Genomic DNA, 19,928 nt, shown 5'->3' with positions numbered 1-19,928 from the left:
AAATTGTATCAATGAGCCATCATGAGAAAACAAAACCAAGATAAGAAGCACAGTAGCCTGGGCACCTTAAACCTGGCGATGAGCCATCATAATTATTCTTCCAGAAAGTCCATGGAGCAATATTTGCAGGAGCCGTATCACTGAGACACATTTACAATTTAAGGTGCAAACATTTTCCCTACTGCTAATTAAACCGCATTGCTTTCTTCTGACTTGCCAAAAGGTAAAGTGCAGAATAATAAAATAAAAGCCTGGACTCTCCACCAAGTCTCTCGCTGATCTCTTTTCCTGAAGCTGTCTGGGTGATCTTACTACAAATGTAGTTTTAAGCTCAGAAGACATATTGATATTTGAGTCTGGGAAAGAAGTCTGAAAGAACTAACATGTGGCTGAAGGGCCAATACTTATTTTTAAGTTGGCTGGGCCATGCTGCTGTTCTGTTAGTGACAGTGGTGGGGACACGTCCATCAAAAAGGCAGAAAGGTTAAGTGCTCTTTTTGGAGTCAGCACAGGAGTCAAAGCCATGTGTGCTTCTGAGGATGAGAACCGGGGGCCTTTCTAAGAAAAAGACTGGATAGCTAATAGACATCCTTTGCCAGTTCAAATACTTCTGCAAAGCAGTAGTCCTGTTACCAAGAGAAGACTCCACTGACATCCATTAGTTGGTGAAACCTACACCCAGGGAAATAATATGCCATCACTCCACACCACGAAGAATCTTCTAAGAAAGCCTTGTCTTTTGAATGGTCTAAAATAGCATTTAAATGCAACACAGGAAACTGAACGCTCCATGCCATTAAAGAAGGAAGGAATCATCTGGGCAAAAAACTAAAACAAGCTAAATTTGGAGGCAAGGACTGTGAAAACTATTATTCACTCAGGTTTGGGTGGAGATGCCTGCTATTATTACCAATAATCAGAACAATGATAATAAATGAATTTAATCCTAAAGCAGGAAGCATAATTGACAGCGTAGGCATGATGTCCTATAATCACCCAAGCCTCAGCTGTGCCTGGGCAGTGAGAGTGGGAAGAACTAGGGAAAAGAATTACAATTAAAAAGAAATTGACATATATGAATTGAATCGGGCACATTATCTCCAGCTTCTGGTTCAGACTTTTTATTACGAAATTAAATAGAGAGGGTAATCAGACTGCAGGAGAACTTTCACTGAACTCCACAGCTTCCACCAAGCAAAAAAGAAAATTAAGGCAAAGCATGAGAAAATAGGAAGAAGAATTAGACGTTTTCAAATAACTGATTTCTGGTAACTAGTGCTCTATTAAAGAAACAAGCGAGTGAAATACAGGATGGCTATAAAGTCTGGAAACCTAGATACATATACATACTAAATGGTTTCCTGATATTACAATACATGACAGGTTCTGTGTCAGGACATTCCTGACAATTATATGGCCTGTTCAATGTGTATGGTCACTCATTAGCAAACATAGTTCAATGTATTGTGCAAAATTGTGATAAACAGTGTATTCATGCATTTCTCTCAATCCTTACATATGTGTCTGTGAGGCTTTGGCCTAAATTATTTGTATCTCTGATTTTCACTGAGGAAGCCTGTGCCTTTGGCACACCATGGATCCAGGAATCTAGAGGGTTCAGAACAGGAGACCATGGAGCCCATTCAACATGGCCGTACCATTCAATCCAGCTTTGGAAACTCATTCAAACCAGTCCCACATCACTCTGTCATAGTAATGGCATGATGCTTCATCCCATTGGATACCTCGTGAGTGGCGTTCTGGAGGCCCTTCAAGTGTGGGCATTAACTGGCCACTTAACATGGTCAAATCTGGTATGTTTCCAGACTTTAGAGTGAAACTGTAGACCAAAGACTGAGAAACATGATACAGTATGCTCCCTACAGCAAGGCCTTAGCACAGGCTGTTCCCTTGGCTTAGAACACTTTTCCTTGTCCTCCTCTTTTGCTTACCTAATTTCTCATCCTGAACAGTGCAGCTCCTACACTGTGTCCTCAAGAAAATCTTCCCAGATCAGAACGTTAACTCAAATCTCTTTCTGCTTTCTTAGCAGCTTGTTCTCCATTGAATTCATCATGTGATTAAATAGTTACTTGTGAAATTAGTTTGTCTTATGCCTTCTTCCCATGATGTAAGCTCTGTGACAGGTAGCATATATCTGTCTTATTCACCCTTCTATCTCCATCAAGATCCTTCCATGCAGTAGGCAGTAGCCACTAACTATTGAGAAATTAATCTTCCTCTTTTAATTCCATAACACCATCTTGAATTCAAATTAAATGCTGAAAAAAAAAAAAAAGATTACAAAGACCCCCTTTGCAAATGCTGGCTCTGCCTTGCAAGCAAAACCCAAAATAAGGTTCGCCAGAATCTCTATAATCCTTTAAAGGAAAAATACTTCCACCCACCACCTGAGTCTCTCTCTCTCCTCAGGGAGTTTTGGGGAAGCTGGGAGATCTGACTGAGGCCTTGTTCAATTGTCAAATCATTCCCTTGGCCTCATTTACCAAGCTCTTTAGGACACAACATGATTTAACAGCGCCAGAGATGACAAAGCCATCTCTGATATTTTCTAACATAATCGCCTTTCATTGTACATTGCAAAGGAAAATGTCTCTTGAATTTAAAAAGGATGCTGAGATGAGAAAAATGTTTACAACAGAAGAAAGAAGAAAACTCTCTTACAAAAAAATACCTAATATGATGCGGAAAAAACCCAGAAGAACGCAGAATTTACTGAAAATGAGGGGGAGAGAGGAAACATAAACACACCTTAATTTCCCTCTTATCAATGACTTGATTGGCACTGTTTTACGTGATTTATATTTACCTCTAGTTATTATTAGGCATATTGTTGAGTACAACATCACAGAAATAAGTTGCCTAGACATTCACCCCAAATCCCCCAAATTAAAAAACCATGAATTTCCCAGCAGCTATTAGAGTCAAAAGAACATTTTATAGATGCTCTTTGTATGGTTGTATGGTGCTTTCAGTATGGCTTTGGAAGTGGATTTTGCTATTTATCTCCTTTCTTCTTCAAATATTTTGATCTACTTCAGAGCCTCTAGTAATCTTTGTTTTCTGGTTAGCAATGTTGATAGAAATGAGTCCCTGTAGAAACAGCCTTGGGATCAACCTCATCATCCCACTTAAAATTTCCCCAGAAACCTCCTATTCATGATTTTCTCACATTGGCCTCCAATCATCTCTCCTCCAATAGCTGTAACCTTTGGCTCATACTCAGTGTAATTACTTAATCAAATCCTATTTCCAGTATCTATATCCATATATATCCAACATTAATCCACTGATTTTTTTTTTTTTTTTAGTGGAGCCCCATTTGTGCTCTTAGAATGTATTATTCCTCTTGAGTTGCAGGGAATATGTGGAGTAATTCTTTTTCTACAGCAGCTACATCAACTAGCACATGTAAAGGAAAGGCAATAAATATATTACAATGATAAAGCTGAAAGAAGCTGAGAGCTCAGTGAACAGACTTCATCACCGTACACTGTATGATGGAACTCAATGGCATGCAAATACATTGTCTGACGTTTCATAGCATAAAAATTCCGAAGTGACTATTCTAATCCTTGCCCCTCTCAGAAATATAAGCATCTGGTGTGAAGCAAGAGACTGAGCTATGCTCATTTTTGGATGCAAAATATTCAAAGCACTTATGTGTATTATTTAATTCATATGCTCTCTGAGATGGCTAGAGAATAAGTATTAGGGAAAAGAAGAAAAAATAGAGGTCCCTAAGGAAAGCTTTGTCTCAGTATACAGAAAGAGTTGGCAGTACAATAATTCTCACTGAAATTTTGCATTGATAGTAAGTTTGGGTATAATATATACCTATTAAAAATGTATATATACCTATTAAAAATACAGCAGCTAGTACTCCCAGCAGCTGAAGTAATGATGTCTCTGCTCTGGGGTAATGGGAGTTTGTGTGCTATGTGAAGTTTTAAGCTATGTAGATGCATTATTTAGATAAAAATTAAATTAAAACATCAAATTAATATATGCTTATTGTTTATTTTATTTTATTTATTTACTTTTTGGCCTCACTGTGTGCCTTGCGGGATCTTAGTTCCCTGACCAGGGATGGAACCTGGGCCCTGGCAGTGAAAGCACTGAGTCCTAACCACTGGACTGCCAGCGAATTCCCAATGCTTATTGTTTAAATCACAAAAGGTGGGCAAGCAATTTGCCCCTGGACAGACAACTTTGACTGGTGGAACTAGGTTGGCCCATCTCTAAAGCTCCACTAGTTGTATGGGGCTCAATAATTAGACAATCCCTGAGATTCTTTGAGTATAAACATTCCATGAAACTATAATCTCAAACTAATAAAATATTTGCAATAATTATTGTAAACTTAGTCCTTGAGACTAAAATACGTTTCAAATGCAATAACTTTATTTTAACATGGCTTATTGTTGCCATCTTTGTTAGTCAAAAAAGACATTGTTTACATTTGAAACTTGTTTTTGGGGAGTAGAAATTAAAGACCTTATTCTTTGTTACTCTTCAGTTGAGTTGACCTGTATAAACAGAGATGATTGCTGCCTCTGCAAGTATAATAGCAGATCAGCGTGCTACAGTTTCTGTAGAAAACTGACGTAAAAATGAGCCTGCTCAGACTGAGAAAATATTTAAGAGCCCTCCCAGACTGTGTGCTCCTTTTAGGCAGAGGTATATTTATTTCATTCTTTGTTTCCCGAAAGCCTGGCACTCATGAGGTGCCCAATATTTGTGTCGTAGAATATATGCCCCATAAGGAAAGAGGTTTGTTTTTTTTTTGGTCTGTTTTGTATATTCCTATAGCTCAAATGCCTAGAATGGTGTGTAGCCCACACTAGGCACTCAATTCACTAAAATATTTGTTAACTGAATACAGATCTGACTAAAACTGAAGTTACATGTGGGTACCACAGCTATAAATTCCATATCCTCATAAACTCAACTTTGGAAAGACAGCATTTTCTAAATCAGATTATAGTACTCTGTCTCGGTTAATGAATCTGCCATTTTATCAGTAGACACATGTGTTGTAATAGTGCTTTTATTATGGTACCATTTTCCCAACAAGGACCACTGCTGTGTAGTCCTCCTAAATGACAGAGCCAGAAATTACTTAGCAATCACCCTTTCTTGAATGAGAAACAGGACAGAATCAGATACTGTGGTTTATACAATACGTACATAGAATTATTTTTCAAAAAGTAGCTTTTTCAGAAACTTGAAATCAACCAGGATATGGAAGCGATTATATTATGGGAGTTGCAAAGCACTGAAATTATTCTGTCCAGTCTTTTGCATAAGTGGTCAGGAATAACATTTGCATACGTTATATCATATTGATTCTTGCAGACAGAGACTCAATAAAGACAAAAGAACACACGCAAAAATAAATGCCTGGGGGGGGGGGAAACAGAAGACACAGATGGAGGCATCTATTACATTTGGTTTTAAAATGAAAACAACAAAAATAATAGAAGAAACAAACAAAACCAAAAATAAATGACAACAACCACAAAACCCGATTCAGGTCAGTTCTCTTTAGTAAAAAGTGTCTATTTCTATCTTTGTCCTTGCTCATTTCTCCCTCGTGACATCCGCTTTCAAATGTCATCCCCTCCCCCTTGCCAATAGATCAAGCATTCTCTAACAGGATAGATAGGGCAGTAAGGAACTAATAATGATAATAATAATAATAATGAGAAATGGCCTCTGAGATATAATTCATGTGTCTTCCCCTCTCCTTGTCTTTCTTCAGTGGAATAGCTTCCCAGCCAGTGGAGCATTAATCATCAGCACAGCAGCTACGAGATAAAGGCTGGGTGAAATTTCATTGTGCATTATAGTGTGAGTTGTGGGTGCATGAATATGTGTCTCTCTCAGTATCTGGGAGGAGGACGTGAGGAGGTAGAGGAGAAAAATCTGTCATTTTATATATATTTATACCGCTCAAGATGGTCAGGACTGGTTTCCCATTGTTACCGTGGATTAAAATCATTCAAGTCCTTCTGCTTTCATTGGAGGTCACCACTCAGAAAGGGGGATAAATACCGTGACAAGTTAAATTCTACCTACTTTTTTTTCCCCATCTGCCTCGGGGGTACGTAGCAGAGGAAGGGACAGGAGGAGGGGGCCAGTGGGACCAGGAGCAGGACTGTCTGATGGGATACATTTTTCTTTGTTAATCCTCGGCTGGGTATCAGTTCTTTCACTTACATAATGCTTTGGGTTAACAAGATTTCCTGTTTTGAAGAGCCTTGAATTAAGTTTGGGGAGACTGTTTAGAAGAGATAGGTAAACAGGTGCTACACTACTCAGCAAGGAACTATAAATATCTACTAGATCCTTGCTCCAGAAAGCGAGATCCACATATTGCAGCCTGACATCATCCGGGAATTAGTTAGAAATGTGTGATCTTAGCCCCACCGAGAACTGACTCAGAATCTGCGCTTTAATCAGATCGCCCAGGTGATGTGTATACACTAACAGTTTCGGAAGCACTGTTGTAGCTAATACACGCAAACACATGTGAGCATCCTCTCTCTGTCTCTCTCTCTGTCTCTCTCTCTCTCACACAGACACACACACACAATCAGATCAAATGAGAGATAGAAGAAGCCACATTATGTACATGTACATTATGTACAAATTTCCATCAAGTAATTCTCTCAGTGACTGCTAGCCACCACAGATATGCTGTGCATTTATCTCCCCCAGACATCTCATCCCTGGAAGATGAAAAAAACCAAGGAGAACTTTACATTCTCCATTTAGCTAACAGAACTAGCTCTCTAGACAACCCAAGGCATTAATTAGGTTTCAAAAGTCAGGGCTGTCATAACAGCCTCAGTGTGTTTCTAATTTTTACAATCATTCAAACATACACCAGAAAGGTATGAAAGCACATCCCATCCTTCCTACTGCCTTGTCAAAGCCAGAATGGAAATATCCATCTTGAAGCCTGGCTAGCAATGATAGCTGCTTAAAGTCATTTCCCTGTCATATATAAATAGAAAGAAAGAGATGCATTTTCAGAAAAAAAGAAATTTCTTGGACCTTAGCTTAAACTGGAATCATTGATTCTTTTGACAACTCAAGAGACATTTATTAACTACTTCATCTTCCACATAGGGGTGGTCATTGTGGAACTCCTTCTGAAAGCTTTCAGCAAAGAGGGGGGATACAAAAATAAATCATTACTTGTATGATAATTTTAATTAGATTAAAGATATTTTATTCACTTCTCTCAACCTTAGCCATCCAACCCATGAAATGGACAGATAATTCTTACAGCAACACGATTACAGAGTATTTTTGCTTGCTCTCTCCTTTCCTCTCTTCAACTTTTCTTCCCCTTCCATCCTCTAATTCATTTATCCATCCATTCAACTGTCACTGTATGTGCAAGGCACCATGTTAGCGACTGTTAGAAAAATGAAGAAATTGGAGACAGTGTGAATCTACCCTTATATTTGTTAGATGAGGAAAGAGTGGAGACCCAAGGAAGCTAATTGCCATGTCATAGGCCAAATGGTTAATTAAAGAATAAAAAACAAAATTTAGATGCTAAAGAGACCTGGATTGGAATCCCATTTAAAATAACAACAACAACAATCTTTTATCGAGTTGCACCAATTTAAGCCCTTGACTTACATTATTGTAACCTATCCATGGAGTTGATGTTATAATCTCCATATTTCGGTGGTGAAACTAAGCTCCAAGAAGCAACTTAACCAAAATCCCACAGCTGACAAATGAAGGTCCACCTCAAGTCATGGTTTTAACCATTTCATCTACAAATGACGTCTTCTGACCCTCGTTTCTGTGCTCTCTTTCCTTCATCGCACGCTGCTTCCACACGGCTGTCTTGAATAACATTGCTCCCTCCTCTGCTTCTTCCCTCTGCAGATAAGCATTCGTTCACTTAATGCAGTTTTCTTTTCTTCAACAAACATTGAGCGAGCCCCACTTTGTGGCCGGCACCATGCCAGGCCCTGAATGTTGAGTGAGGAACTACATAGACATTATTCCTTCTCTCAATCTAGTGGCTTCTAATAGTGTCTTCCAAAATCTTCTTTTCAAAAGGTCATGAACTATGGAGCCAGATAAATCATACGGTCACGACCAGGAATGAATGGGTTCATGTAACATATTCAGGCATTAGAGAAAAACAAAAATAGGAACTTAAAGCAGGTAGAAGACTCCCACCAACCCACTTACACATGCACAGCCAGGTAAATGAGCCCCAAGTTAATTTTCTATCCATACCAATAGAATAGGATAGAAGCAGTGGTCCATTAAAATAATTTTTTTTTAAAGATTTATTGATTGATTGATTGCTATGTTGGGTCTTTGTTTCTGTGCGAGGGCTTTCTCTAGTTGCGGCAAGCGGGGGCCACTCTTCATCACGGTGCGCGGGTCTCTCACTATCGTGGCCTCTCTTGTTGTGGAGCACAGGCTCCAGACGCACAGGCTCAGTAGTTGTGGCTCACGGGCCTAGTTGCTCCGCGACATGTGGGATCTTCCCAGACCAGGGCTCGAACCCGTGTCCCCTGCATTAGCAGGCAGATTCTCAACCACTGTGCCACCAGGGAAGCCCCTAAAATAATTTTTATTTGCCTATATTTAAAGGTAGGTTTCAGGAGAATTAAGAATTAATTAATTATTTAATTAAGAGTTAAATAATTTGGGAAAGGAATATGGTGAAGAAATTGGAGAGGGAAAGTGGTGATATTACACTATTTCCAAAAGTGCTTTGAAAACTCTAAGTGCTAGAAGCTGCTTTTGCTATTAGGATGACAAATAAGTTCTAAGGAAAGAGAATTTAAGACCAGAAGTCAAGAAGAACAGCCTTGCACACCAGATATAAGGAGATATCTCTGGACTCCTTACTTATTCTTAAGGCAAGGAGTCCAGAGCAGCAAAACCACTGTGGAGGGAATTCCCTGGTGGTCCAGTGGTTAGGACTTCGCACTTTCACTGCCGAGGGCGTGGGTTCGATCCTGCAAGCCACGAAGCACAGCCAAAAAAAAAGAAAAAAAAGAAAAAAAAAAAAAACAGAACAAACCACTGCAGATAACTCACCAGAGAGCGGGCCTCTATGGGATGGGGGAGGGGAGCAGGGGAGGGACAGTGCTTGGAAGTGAGGGTCAGTCTGTATTACAAGGCACGTGTACTCCCTGAGAAGGTGCTGGCGGACTGTTGGCCATTCATTTGTTTCAGGCAATACTGACTGAGGGCTCACTCTGTGCTCTGACAGTGCCTGAAACAAACATCTTGCCATCCTAGGACTCACATTTCACTCAATAGAAACAACAAACAAATAAATATGTGATATAACATCAGGGAGAGATAACTGCTCTGAGAGACAACGAAGCTGAAGGTCACAGAGAGTACTATTTTACAGGGGATGGTCAAGGAGGGCCACTCTGGAAGGTGCCATATGGGCAAAAATCCGGATAGAGTAAGGGAGTGAGTCGTGCAATAGCTGGAAAGAGCTGCATCAGGCAGAGGAAACAGCAAGTGAAAAGCCACAGATGTGCTTGGTATGTTTGAGCAGGGCTGGGACTAATGAGGAGGCACTCATCTACTATGTAACGTTTAAAGGAATGGCCCCAAACTCAGTCATCAAGATAAAGAATACCTTATTGCAATATTTTAAAGTCAACATCAATGCAAAAAAAATCCGTGATAAGCAAAAAAATCAACATTTTAAATAGAGACAAGATCCAACTCTGCAACTGTACAACCCTCACTCGCCCCTCCCTTATCCTGGCTCTAAGTTCAAGGAAGATCAAGAAGACCTGTGTACCTGGAGCAAGGTGATAGGAAACATGGTCAGAGAGAGAGCAAGTGGGAGACCCATACACCACACGGAAAGGATTCAGGCTTTATACTTGGCCAGGTAGACTGTTTGTTAGGTGATTGGAAAAACCACCTGGAGCTTTAGAAACATTTGGGGACCTCCACGGTGAGTAGCCAAGAGCTGACTGCACTTCCCTCTCAGCTGTTCAGATGGCTCAAAATAAGATCCAGTGCTTTCATATATATGGAATCTAAAAAAAAATGGTTCTGATGAACCTAGGGGCAGGACACGAATAAAGACGCAGACATAGAGAATGGACTTGAGGACACGGGGAGGGGGAAGGGTAAGCTGGGACAAAGTGAGAGAGTAGCATTGACATATATACACTACCAAATGTAAAATAGATAGCTAGTGGGAAGCAGCCACATAGCACAGGGAGATCTGCTAGGTGCTTTGTGACCACCTAGAGGGGTGGGATAGGGAGGGTGGGAGGGAGACACAAGAGGGAGGGGATATGGGGATATATGTATATGTATAGCTGATTCACTTTGTTGTAAAGCAGAAACTAACACACCATTGTGAAGCAATTATACTCCAATAAAGATGTTGGGGGAAAAAAAAAGATCCAGTGCTTTATTAGCAATTCTGGTGGGAAATTCTACCCTATAAATATTACAACCTAATTAGAAGGGCATCTCTTCAACTTCTCCTAGCATCTCGCAGACTTCTGCCTGTATGTGATGAGGACCTTCTCAGAGATCCTTTAAGGGACTTTTTCCAGCTTTGGGAAGTGCTGATCTATGTGTACTGCCAACACATAAGTCTTTAAGAGGTAGGTAAACCCATCAAGTTCCTTTTTTTCCCATTAGAACTATGCCATTCTGGAGAGAAAATGTCACTGGAGAGTTCTACCAGGTAATGAGTAAATTAGAGTCCAATTTCCTTCCCCCCAATTATTCTCTGGGAGGGGAAAATAAAGTACCTCTGCGAGGGTAAGGAGGAAACAGAAGATATTTCTTGGCTGGTAGCTAAAGTCTAATTAGACTGACAAATCTTCAGTGCCTCCCCCAGTTATGAAGCTTGGCAAGAAAGGAACGAGCCCTGGAGCCACACATTACATAAGGCCGTTAATCAATATTAGTTGAGCCCTGATCTTAAAATAAACTTCCCCTAGAGGCTCTGTTGTCTGGTGGTAAAAGCGAGGGATGGAAAAGTGTGTGGACTCCTAGTCTCACTTCTATCAAGCTGGTGGCAGCAGGCAAAAGGTGGAGGGGCCCAGAGGGGATAATTTGGGGGATAAGCATAACATAACTTACCTCCTGTTATAGCATGGTATTTGTAATAAAGTAGATTAATCTTGTATCCCAATCCAAGACAGTTTGATTATTCAAAGAACCTTGAGAAAATTCAGTGTTCTAGCCAGAATCTCAAAATGCCATGGATAACAACATGCTGTAAATGTGTGTGTCATGTATTTGTTGAACCATATGAAATTGCTGATATTTGACCATTCTGATCTACAAAAATGGCAATTTCACATGTTTCACCCTAATAGAACACTTTGCATGTGATAACCACTCAGCTAAGCTAATTCCCACTCCATAAATCCCTTCTAATTGATGAGTTCAGGGCTGTGATTCAATCTAGAACCCTCAAAGGAAATCCTGGCTGATTATAAGTTTGTGTGGGTGTAGACAAAATTGTTCTTGCGCTTATCCAGCCATACAGGGAGGCTAAGCTCTGTGAGGATCTGTGAGTCCCGGGAGAGTCTCTTGGGTTGAAGTGGTTTTCCAAATGTCTAGCATTTAGTGCAGACTTGTGGGATAGGGCATGGCCTAAGTTCTTTCCACGTCTGGTTGTATTTATTACTCACAACAAGCCTATGGTAAAGATACTGTTGTGCCCATTTTACAGATAATAGAACTGAGGTTTAGAGGGTCTAATCAATATGCCCAGAGAGACACAGCTAAGTGACTGGAAGAACCTGGTGTCCAACCCAGAAATTCTGATTCTAAATTTCTCTCTCTTTCCTTCAACATACTGGGACTGCATCCAGGACAGACAGTGTGAAGGATCAACTTTTTAATCACAAGTTTTGCTTTGTTTTGTTTTGCAATAATCAATATCAAGGCTGAAGTGTGCTTCTGACTGTCCCCAGCCTAAAACTGAAAGCAGACCAGAAGGAAGACTTCCCATATAGGTATTGTTACAAAACCTGAATAATTGTGGCTTCCTTCCATAATTTTTGAAAGTGGTTCACATTTGCCCACCAAATTTGTGAGTTTGAGATAAGAATGAAATCTCACAAAGCTCTCAAGTCTTTCATTTCTACTGTTTATTACGGTAGTTCCAATCCAGGCTGAGCATTGTGATTTTCTGGTAATATTCTGGTGCCAGGCAGCCCTGGCCAATGTCAAGGTGGCTTTACCGATGCCCAGTTCAGAAGAAGTGGGTCATGATCAGTATTCTGCTAATAGCTTATAAATGATTCCAAATGGTGATCTGCTGAACACAGAACACACTGAGTTCTTTCTTTACTGATAACTTGGTCTGTAGCACTAAGGTAAGAGAATACACATTATTCTTGGAACTATTTTCCTCCTGGCCCTTTCCTCTCTCACAAGCACACTTTGGTCATGGTGGCTGATAGTTATCCCTAAAAGACTCTTATTTCTCACTTTTGCCTTCCACCCTGAGTGAGGACTAAGGAATTTGAGTGTAGCCTGAGTTGAACTTTTCCGTTTTAGAAGCTGACCTATCGGCATCATGATAGTAACCCACCAACACTGGGGTCAGATGTAATGTAATGGATGTGCCTGTTCAATCTCTGGGGCATCCCTGGTAGTAAGACCCACAGGGAACCTGATCCAGTTCTCCCCTCTTGGACTTCTGTTTGGGGGCATCTTAGGCCAAGACTCTCAGAATCTGAATCTCTTGTATCTCACAAACCCCCTCTATGCACCCTCTGTTCTAGCTGGACTTGGAGATCTCTCTAGGAATCATCTCTGACTTTGTCAATTTAGCTTTGCACATTCAGCCAACCTGGGGTTTGTTCCTCGCACCATGTACCCAAGTCCCAGTTCCATTCTCACCTCATTCATAAGATCCAGCCAAGCCATCCCATACACCACTCCTCACCCACCAACACACCATCATTTGTAAGTCACTATTTCATACTGATAGCTAATGTCAAGCCCTCTTGCCCGCTTTACGCTGTAAGCTCCATGATGGCGAGGAACCTGGATTCCTCTTTCTGTAACACCAAAAATACACGTGGATAGACCTATTTCATAACAGAACATACTCTCCAAGGCCCATAGCACTCCTGGTTGATTTAAAAATGGAAAAGAAAATTAAAGGTGGGTAGTGAGATGTCCATTCTGGAGATCTTACAGACGTTTTATTTGCCAGGACTAATTTCAGCCCCCAAATTCTACTCTGAGCCTCCTTCAAATCCCTATCCCCCAAAACCTCCTAGCCCCACTCTGAACTACAGACACTACAGTCAGTAGAAGCAGCCCCATTTTCTGAGTTAGATCCTTGCTTGAGAGGGTACTGGCTTGCATACCAAATGTTGAGGACAGAATATAATAATAACAAGGTTAAAATATATTTAATTATATTCTTCATGATATACCTCTTGGAAGCATTTTACTTTTATTAACTCAGTTATCCTCACGACAATCTTACGATATAAGGACTATTAGTACCTTTCCCTCCCTCCAATTTTACAATGTGGTAGATTTAGGTTGGTTGCAAATTCTTGCTACTCCTCCTATTGAGAAATGAGGTTTATACATCATTTCCTGCAACTGAGACTTGGAAAACTCTCTCCAGGGGTCCTGAGCCTCTATGAAAGGAGTCCTAGAGACACGGAGAGAGACGTGGACCCAGCTGAGTCCAGTATTTCCAGTTCACCCACCAAGGCACCAGGTGCATGCGTGAAGCCAGACCCTCCAGACCAGAGTAGCCACTGAATGACCTCAGTCAATTCCATGTGAGGCAGAAGAAATGCCTTGCTGAGCCCTGCCCAAATTTCTGACCCATAAAACTTTGAGATCTAATGACATAGTTGTTGTTTGAAGCTACTAAGTTATGGCAGGTTGCTCCATAGCAATAGGTAACTACAACATACGCGACTCGCCCAGGGTCACTTAGTTAATACGAAGAGAAACTAGGTTTTAAACCCAGGCAGTCTGACTTCAAGTACATGCATTTAATCATTCTGCTATAGTTTTACCACTGGAAAAAAAATTAAAATTGTCCAAAGCACACTGATCATCTTAGAGAGAAATCCTTCCACAAGCTATGCCACTTCTGATTGTTAAATGATGATAAGGTACATAATAAAGCCTATCTTGTTTTCTGATTTATTCAATAAATATTTATTGAGCACCTACTAAGTGCCAGACCTTTATTTGAGAATTAGCACTCATCCACCTGCTTTCTCAATGTACCCACCTGCTTTCTCAACCTTAACTTCCTTTTTTATTCAGGGGGGCATCTAGAGACATCCTTCTCTTTTTTAAAAAAACTATTTTATATTGGAGTATAGCTGAGTAACAATGTTGTGATAGTTTTAGGTGCACAGCAAAGGGACTCAGCCATACATATGCATGTATCCATTCTCCCCCAAACTCCCCTTCTGCTTGGCACCACAGCTGTGAGTAATTTAACATAGTCCATGTAATTCACAAGTATTTTGTAACAAACTAGAGTATCAGAAAGATCAAAGTGCCTATTACTTCCAGGAGGCTAGAGCGTGAGAGGGCCACATCAATTCGAAAACTCTTTGTTCCCATTCACACACAGTTAAGAGCATCGCTAAAAGCACTTTGCAGTTTTCCTTTGATCTAAAATCAACAATAACCAAGGTCTATCAGAAATGAACTGCTCAAATGACGTTTTCTTACCTTACGCTTAAAGAAATAACCAGTGGATTTTTAATAAACAGATATTTATATTTGTGAATGCACATGCCTATTTTGTTTCTTCCAGAAGAGTCTACTTTTAGGACAACTCTGCTGTAGCAATATTATCAAAGCAAAGGAAGACAGAACAGAGTATCATTTGGGAATGGCTCTAAGATTTCACACATAGGTGAAAACGTGAATGATGGATCTAGTGAACATGAAATCCAGTCTTCCTCCCTTCTTTTTCTTTTTTCTGAAGATTTCCCAGAGATCAAATCTTTTTGAGTCCATTTCATTCAAGAAAATTAGCTGGCTCACACAGGGCATATTAGAACTCCTGAGATTGACCTTCTTCACCCAAAGTCTTCAGAGTCTGGAAACTGTCTTAAACCTTGGGTAGAATCCAAGGGTTGTTGGGTCCCCAGTCCTAACACAAGCGTCACATGATCTACAGAATGTATTTAAGACAGGGATAGACTTGGAGACAGGCAGGCTATTTAGTTTTTATGGTGCCCAGGGCAAAGTTCTTATGGCTAGTTGGCAGAACAAACAGTTCAAAACCCTTGGCATGGTTATTTCCTTTAGCTAATCTTTACAAAGAATATGGGGCTTTTTTATCTGTCATCCCCATCTAATCCAATTTTGCTAGTCTGTTGGCTTTCCTCCAAGACTACTTTATGTATTTATACACCTTTAAAAACAAAGAGCACCAACAGATTTATAACCCATTTTTATAGCCTTTTCTGTAGAAGCAGAAGGAAAGACATGTAGATGTAATCCAATTATTACTGGACTAAAGGAAAAGAAACACACCAGAAAGGAGGCTGTTAGAGAGGGCATCCTCCAGCTGTCCACAGCTGCTGACCTCTAAAATGACAACAGGTTAAATGATGTTTAGAATCATAATCACTTATAAGACTTTTGTACCTTGTATCCTACTCTGGCTCCCTTAGTTTGTACAAATACTCACCCAATCTGCTCCTATTTACGTATTTGCTGCAGGAAGGAAAGCCCCAGACTGATAATTACCATGGCTTAGTCCCTGAGTCCTCATGTAACATTAAATCCTTCTGAGGTCAGTAAAAATTTGGCCTTGAAAAAGACTACAGGACCATCCATTCCTATGAAGAAAAAGCCATTTGCTCCTCTGCTTCCCACAGGGTTAGTGGAATGTATTCTGACAGAAACAGAACAAGTCTGCCAAGACCTGTGCAGATAGAACTATCCTTTCACCCACAATAAACAGATCTGCTCTTGAGCTATAGAGTCATAATAGAAATATATATTGTCTTTTATCTTCTTTTCAGTGAGTATAGTGAAGTGTCAGGAGTTATTGCTTTAATATCAGTAGAGAAAAAGCTAGTTTTCTGGAGCATGTGCATAGGTATACATGTAACAACACGTGCAACTATAAGACTGCTAAGTAACCAGCTTCTTAGTAGCTTTTCTAAAACACATTAAATTGGCCTGATAACATCATCAGTGCATCAGCTTCCAATTGTTCCTGTGGAGTCACATAAGGAATGGTCTGGATATTTCTACTCAAAGAAAAGGGAAAAGGTAGACAACACTTTTACCACTGCCTAACTCTCATAAACTTAATTCAGAAGAATGTGAACACATCGGGGGTTTAATTGATTATTGACTTTAGGTTTATAATGCCCTCTGAAGTCAATGGAAGGGTGATGTCAAAGACTCAACTGAACCCCTGGCTCATGACTTAAAACCAAGAAACAGAAAGGACAAGTACTGATCTACTGAATCTTCTGCAGATACTAACTAGACTAGGGGTCATTTTCCCACAAGTAATCGGAATGTCTTATTTTTTGCCAGAGCATTTAAGGCTAAAAATTCGATTAACCTTCTCCCCTCTACTAACTAGATTTATGAGATGCCAAGGAAGTCAGCAAAGCTTTAGCTTTAGCTTGGGTATAATTACTTTTAAGTGACAAAACAAAAACGTTAACCACAAAACTAAGGACTTCCTACATAGCTAAACTCAGACCTTCAAATTTTCTAATGCAATTAGGACCTTGGTCAATATAATATAAAGGAAACGAAGTGGGCCAAAAATAACAAGTGAATAATCAACACTTATCAAATACAAATACTGCATTTTATAAGGATTAGTTGAACCTCTAGCTTCATCTGCCCTTGATGTAATGCTACCCACTGGCCTCAAAAATGAACAATTCATGTCCTAGCAAAGCCATCAGGAGGATGCGAATAGAATTGAACTAGGATACAGTCTTTCCCATGATAACAAATTTTCCTTTTTCCCTTTCCCCTTTTGGCTAGTGAAAAGAAAGGTAATAAAATGAGGGGTGGGAGTATTTCATAGTGAAAATTTGCTCATTTTGAATAAGAGCTTTACCATCCTTCCTACAGGCATCCTTCCTACAAACATAGTAATTCAGACACTTTAGCTACGTAGTGACACTGACCATGAGAGCAACATCTCAAAGACCAAGATGCGGAGTCAATTAATTGTTGGAGAAAGGCTTACCTGAATGCTGGCTGTAGAGCGATTCTTGCGGGTTGTGGTAGTAGCCATTGTAGTGGTGGTTTCCATGACAGTGGTAGACATTTCTGGTGGCATGGAGGTTGTCTGTGTCGTTCCCAAGATTGATGGGACTTCTCCCACCAGTCGGACACTTCCATTGATTTTAATATTGGGGTTGTTCTCAGCCGCCATGTTCAGTACTTTTAAACCATCATAATAGAGCCCAGAAAGCTGGCCTTGGAAGAGGCGTCCTTTGTCCTTTCCACCGATAGCTATTTGCGCCTGGGTGTTGAAGATGGTTAACTGCCGGCCTAGTGGGTTGGGTGGAGGAAACATCATTATTCCTGTACATTTTCTCTGTTTGCCTTACCTGGTCTGAATGGACCAGACATCAAAACAGGCTTCCTTGAGCAATTGGAAGGAAGAAAATTGGGTAACAAAAATTCAATATAGACATTGGCAAATAACATTTCACTATGTTTATCTCTTCCACTGTCTAGCTGAATATCCTAGATAACCTGAATAAAAGAGTCTCTATCTCTTTATTGTGAGGCAGGAGAAATCTTGTTCAATGATGAGCAGTATTATAGTCTTCCTGTTTATGCAGTTATGGATGACAGAAAAAAAAAAACAGGTGATGAAAATAATAAATCATAAATACTTACTGTACTGATTTTTTAACCTAAAAAGTAACACAATGAAAACTAAAAAGAATTATATATGGCAAATAAAAACTCAGTGAGGTAACATAGAACACTGAATTAAAAAACTAGGTCTGATAATTAAATTAAATTAACTGAAATTAACTTGGATTCTAGTTAAGAGACTTGGATTTATTGTATACTTATAAAAATAAACATTTTGGTCACCAAACACCTCATTTCCTAGAAATCTTCCTAATGCATAATATTCTACCCATACTTGCTATTTAATAAACATCATGACAGATTATTTCCCATCTTTATTAATTTGGAGGAGGGGAGAGATTACAGTCACACAACTAAATCTCCCTCTAAGATATGGAAAATAAGTAGGCATTGATCATGTCAGTGAGAAAGGGGGGAAGAAAAAAAATGTCATTCAGAATCAATGAATTTTAAGAGGAGGGATAGGTGTTAATGAAAAAAGCTACACATAAAACACCTTAAAGTGATATAGAGGTATGTTAATGAATTGAAGCAAACAGTAGCTCACCTTATTTGAAGTTCCCATTTGGGGAACCATTTATGCTTCTGTGGACAGAAAACTATCAGAATGAAATGATGGTAGAACAGAGGTTAGAATAGTGTAACTCAACTTATCTTCCCCCCAACTATTCCTACTTTAAAAAGCCTCTCTTAAGTTTGAGATGTTTCCCAGAAAAATCTAAACAGCTTTTAAAGGTTAGAGCGTTCTATTCTATTATTTCTCCAGATTATTTTCTTCTGTTTTTCCATATGGAGAAAGGTGGAAAAATTTTTTAATGGAATTAAATATATCCTTTCTGAATTTTTCTCCATTTTAGTCAGTGATCAAACAATGCTTCATTCATTCTTAATCTAATTGCCTGAATATTTTTAGCTATTAATGACTAGAAACAATGTTCTGATATACTTGCTTTTTTAATAAAAGGGAGTATATTTTTTTAAAGACTGAGGTTTTTATATAATCTCAAATATGAATAGAGGCATGCTGTGATATTTGGGCGCTTAACCTCTACCACTATTACATGGCCTTTAAGCCTACACAATGATTAGCTATCCTTGAATTTCTGGTGTATAATGTGGAGTCCCTACTCAATGTAGAAAAACAGATGAAACAGAAGGGACAGAGAAGGGAAAATGCATCTACTCAGAGGGAATTCTTTGTACAAGACCCAGCTCCACTCATTGGGCAACGCTTAAGGGCATATTAGTCAAGAATGATTTATAACTAATACCCCTTTGGAAGCTTCAAACACTACAGTATGAAGACTTGGCCAGATAATTTTGTTATAGTGAAAATAATCTCTATAAAAATATCTGGAGCATGCAAATGGAATCTGCTGGCTTTAATGATAACAGAATTGCCCAGATCCTAAGGGTCCAATCAAATAGATCTAATAGATTTCCATTATTTTCCTACCAATTCCTTCAGTGCCCTGTGGATATGCATCACTGCCTATCCTTTGGCCTCTCATTTCTCACATAAGATGCAGCAAAAAGTTCAATGCCCAATAATACTGGTTAATGGCCTGGATCTCATACCTCTTTACTGTTTATTTTTTGACAACAGCTTTTTTTCTGGGAGCCCTAAGCTTACTATAAAAAGAAATGCCATGATGGAAGGGGAGAATAAATATGCTTTTGGCCTTCCATAGGCATTTGGAGTAGCTTAACATAATAAGAATTTGCCTAGTAAGAGATCTCTAGGGCTAAAATTTAGTATCTTACACCTCAGTGCCAAGCTATCCCTTCCATTCACATAACTGTTGGCCAACCATAATATTAATGTTTATTCATCTCCTTTTTTATATATAGCCCAGCACTGATAATCAGTTAATGCTTATAACTGATTACAGGTAGAAAATTTTATATTTCTAATATTCACAAAAGTACTTCACATCTGTAATGGTCCTCATCTTATTTTCCTATTGATGTTATTCTGCCCTTGCTTACAAATAAAAAGAAGATCAGAGAGAATTGAAATGCAAAGTTGAATT

At 39.4% G+C, this 19,928-nt stretch overlaps 1 protein-coding gene across 9 annotated transcripts in view; it reads right to left on the bottom strand.

The window, feature by feature from the left end:
• Window positions 1-19,928, bottom strand: part of NRXN3 (neurexin 3) — a 1,616,108-nt gene that overhangs the window by 134,999 nt on the left and 1,461,181 nt on the right. For 8 of the 9 annotated variants that reach the window (XM_061182764.1, XM_061182765.1, XM_061182762.1 and 5 more), the window contains one exon: window positions 17,252-17,559. In XM_061182764.1, the coding sequence (XP_061038747.1) occupies window positions 17,252-17,559 (308 nt within the window). Of the gene's footprint in view, window positions 1-8,436; window positions 8,454-17,251; window positions 17,560-19,928 lie in introns of all 9 variants that reach the window. The other variant, XM_061182766.1, reaches the window with a different exon arrangement.

Source organism: Eubalaena glacialis, chromosome 2 (assembly GCF_028564815.1).
Source record: "Eubalaena glacialis isolate mEubGla1 chromosome 2, mEubGla1.1.hap2.+ XY, whole genome shotgun sequence".
In the NCBI taxonomy this organism is placed as follows: Eukaryota; Metazoa; Chordata; class Mammalia; order Artiodactyla; family Balaenidae; genus Eubalaena; species Eubalaena glacialis.
Note: the sequence above shows the minus strand (reverse complement) of the source record. Positions and strands in the feature narration are given on the sequence as shown.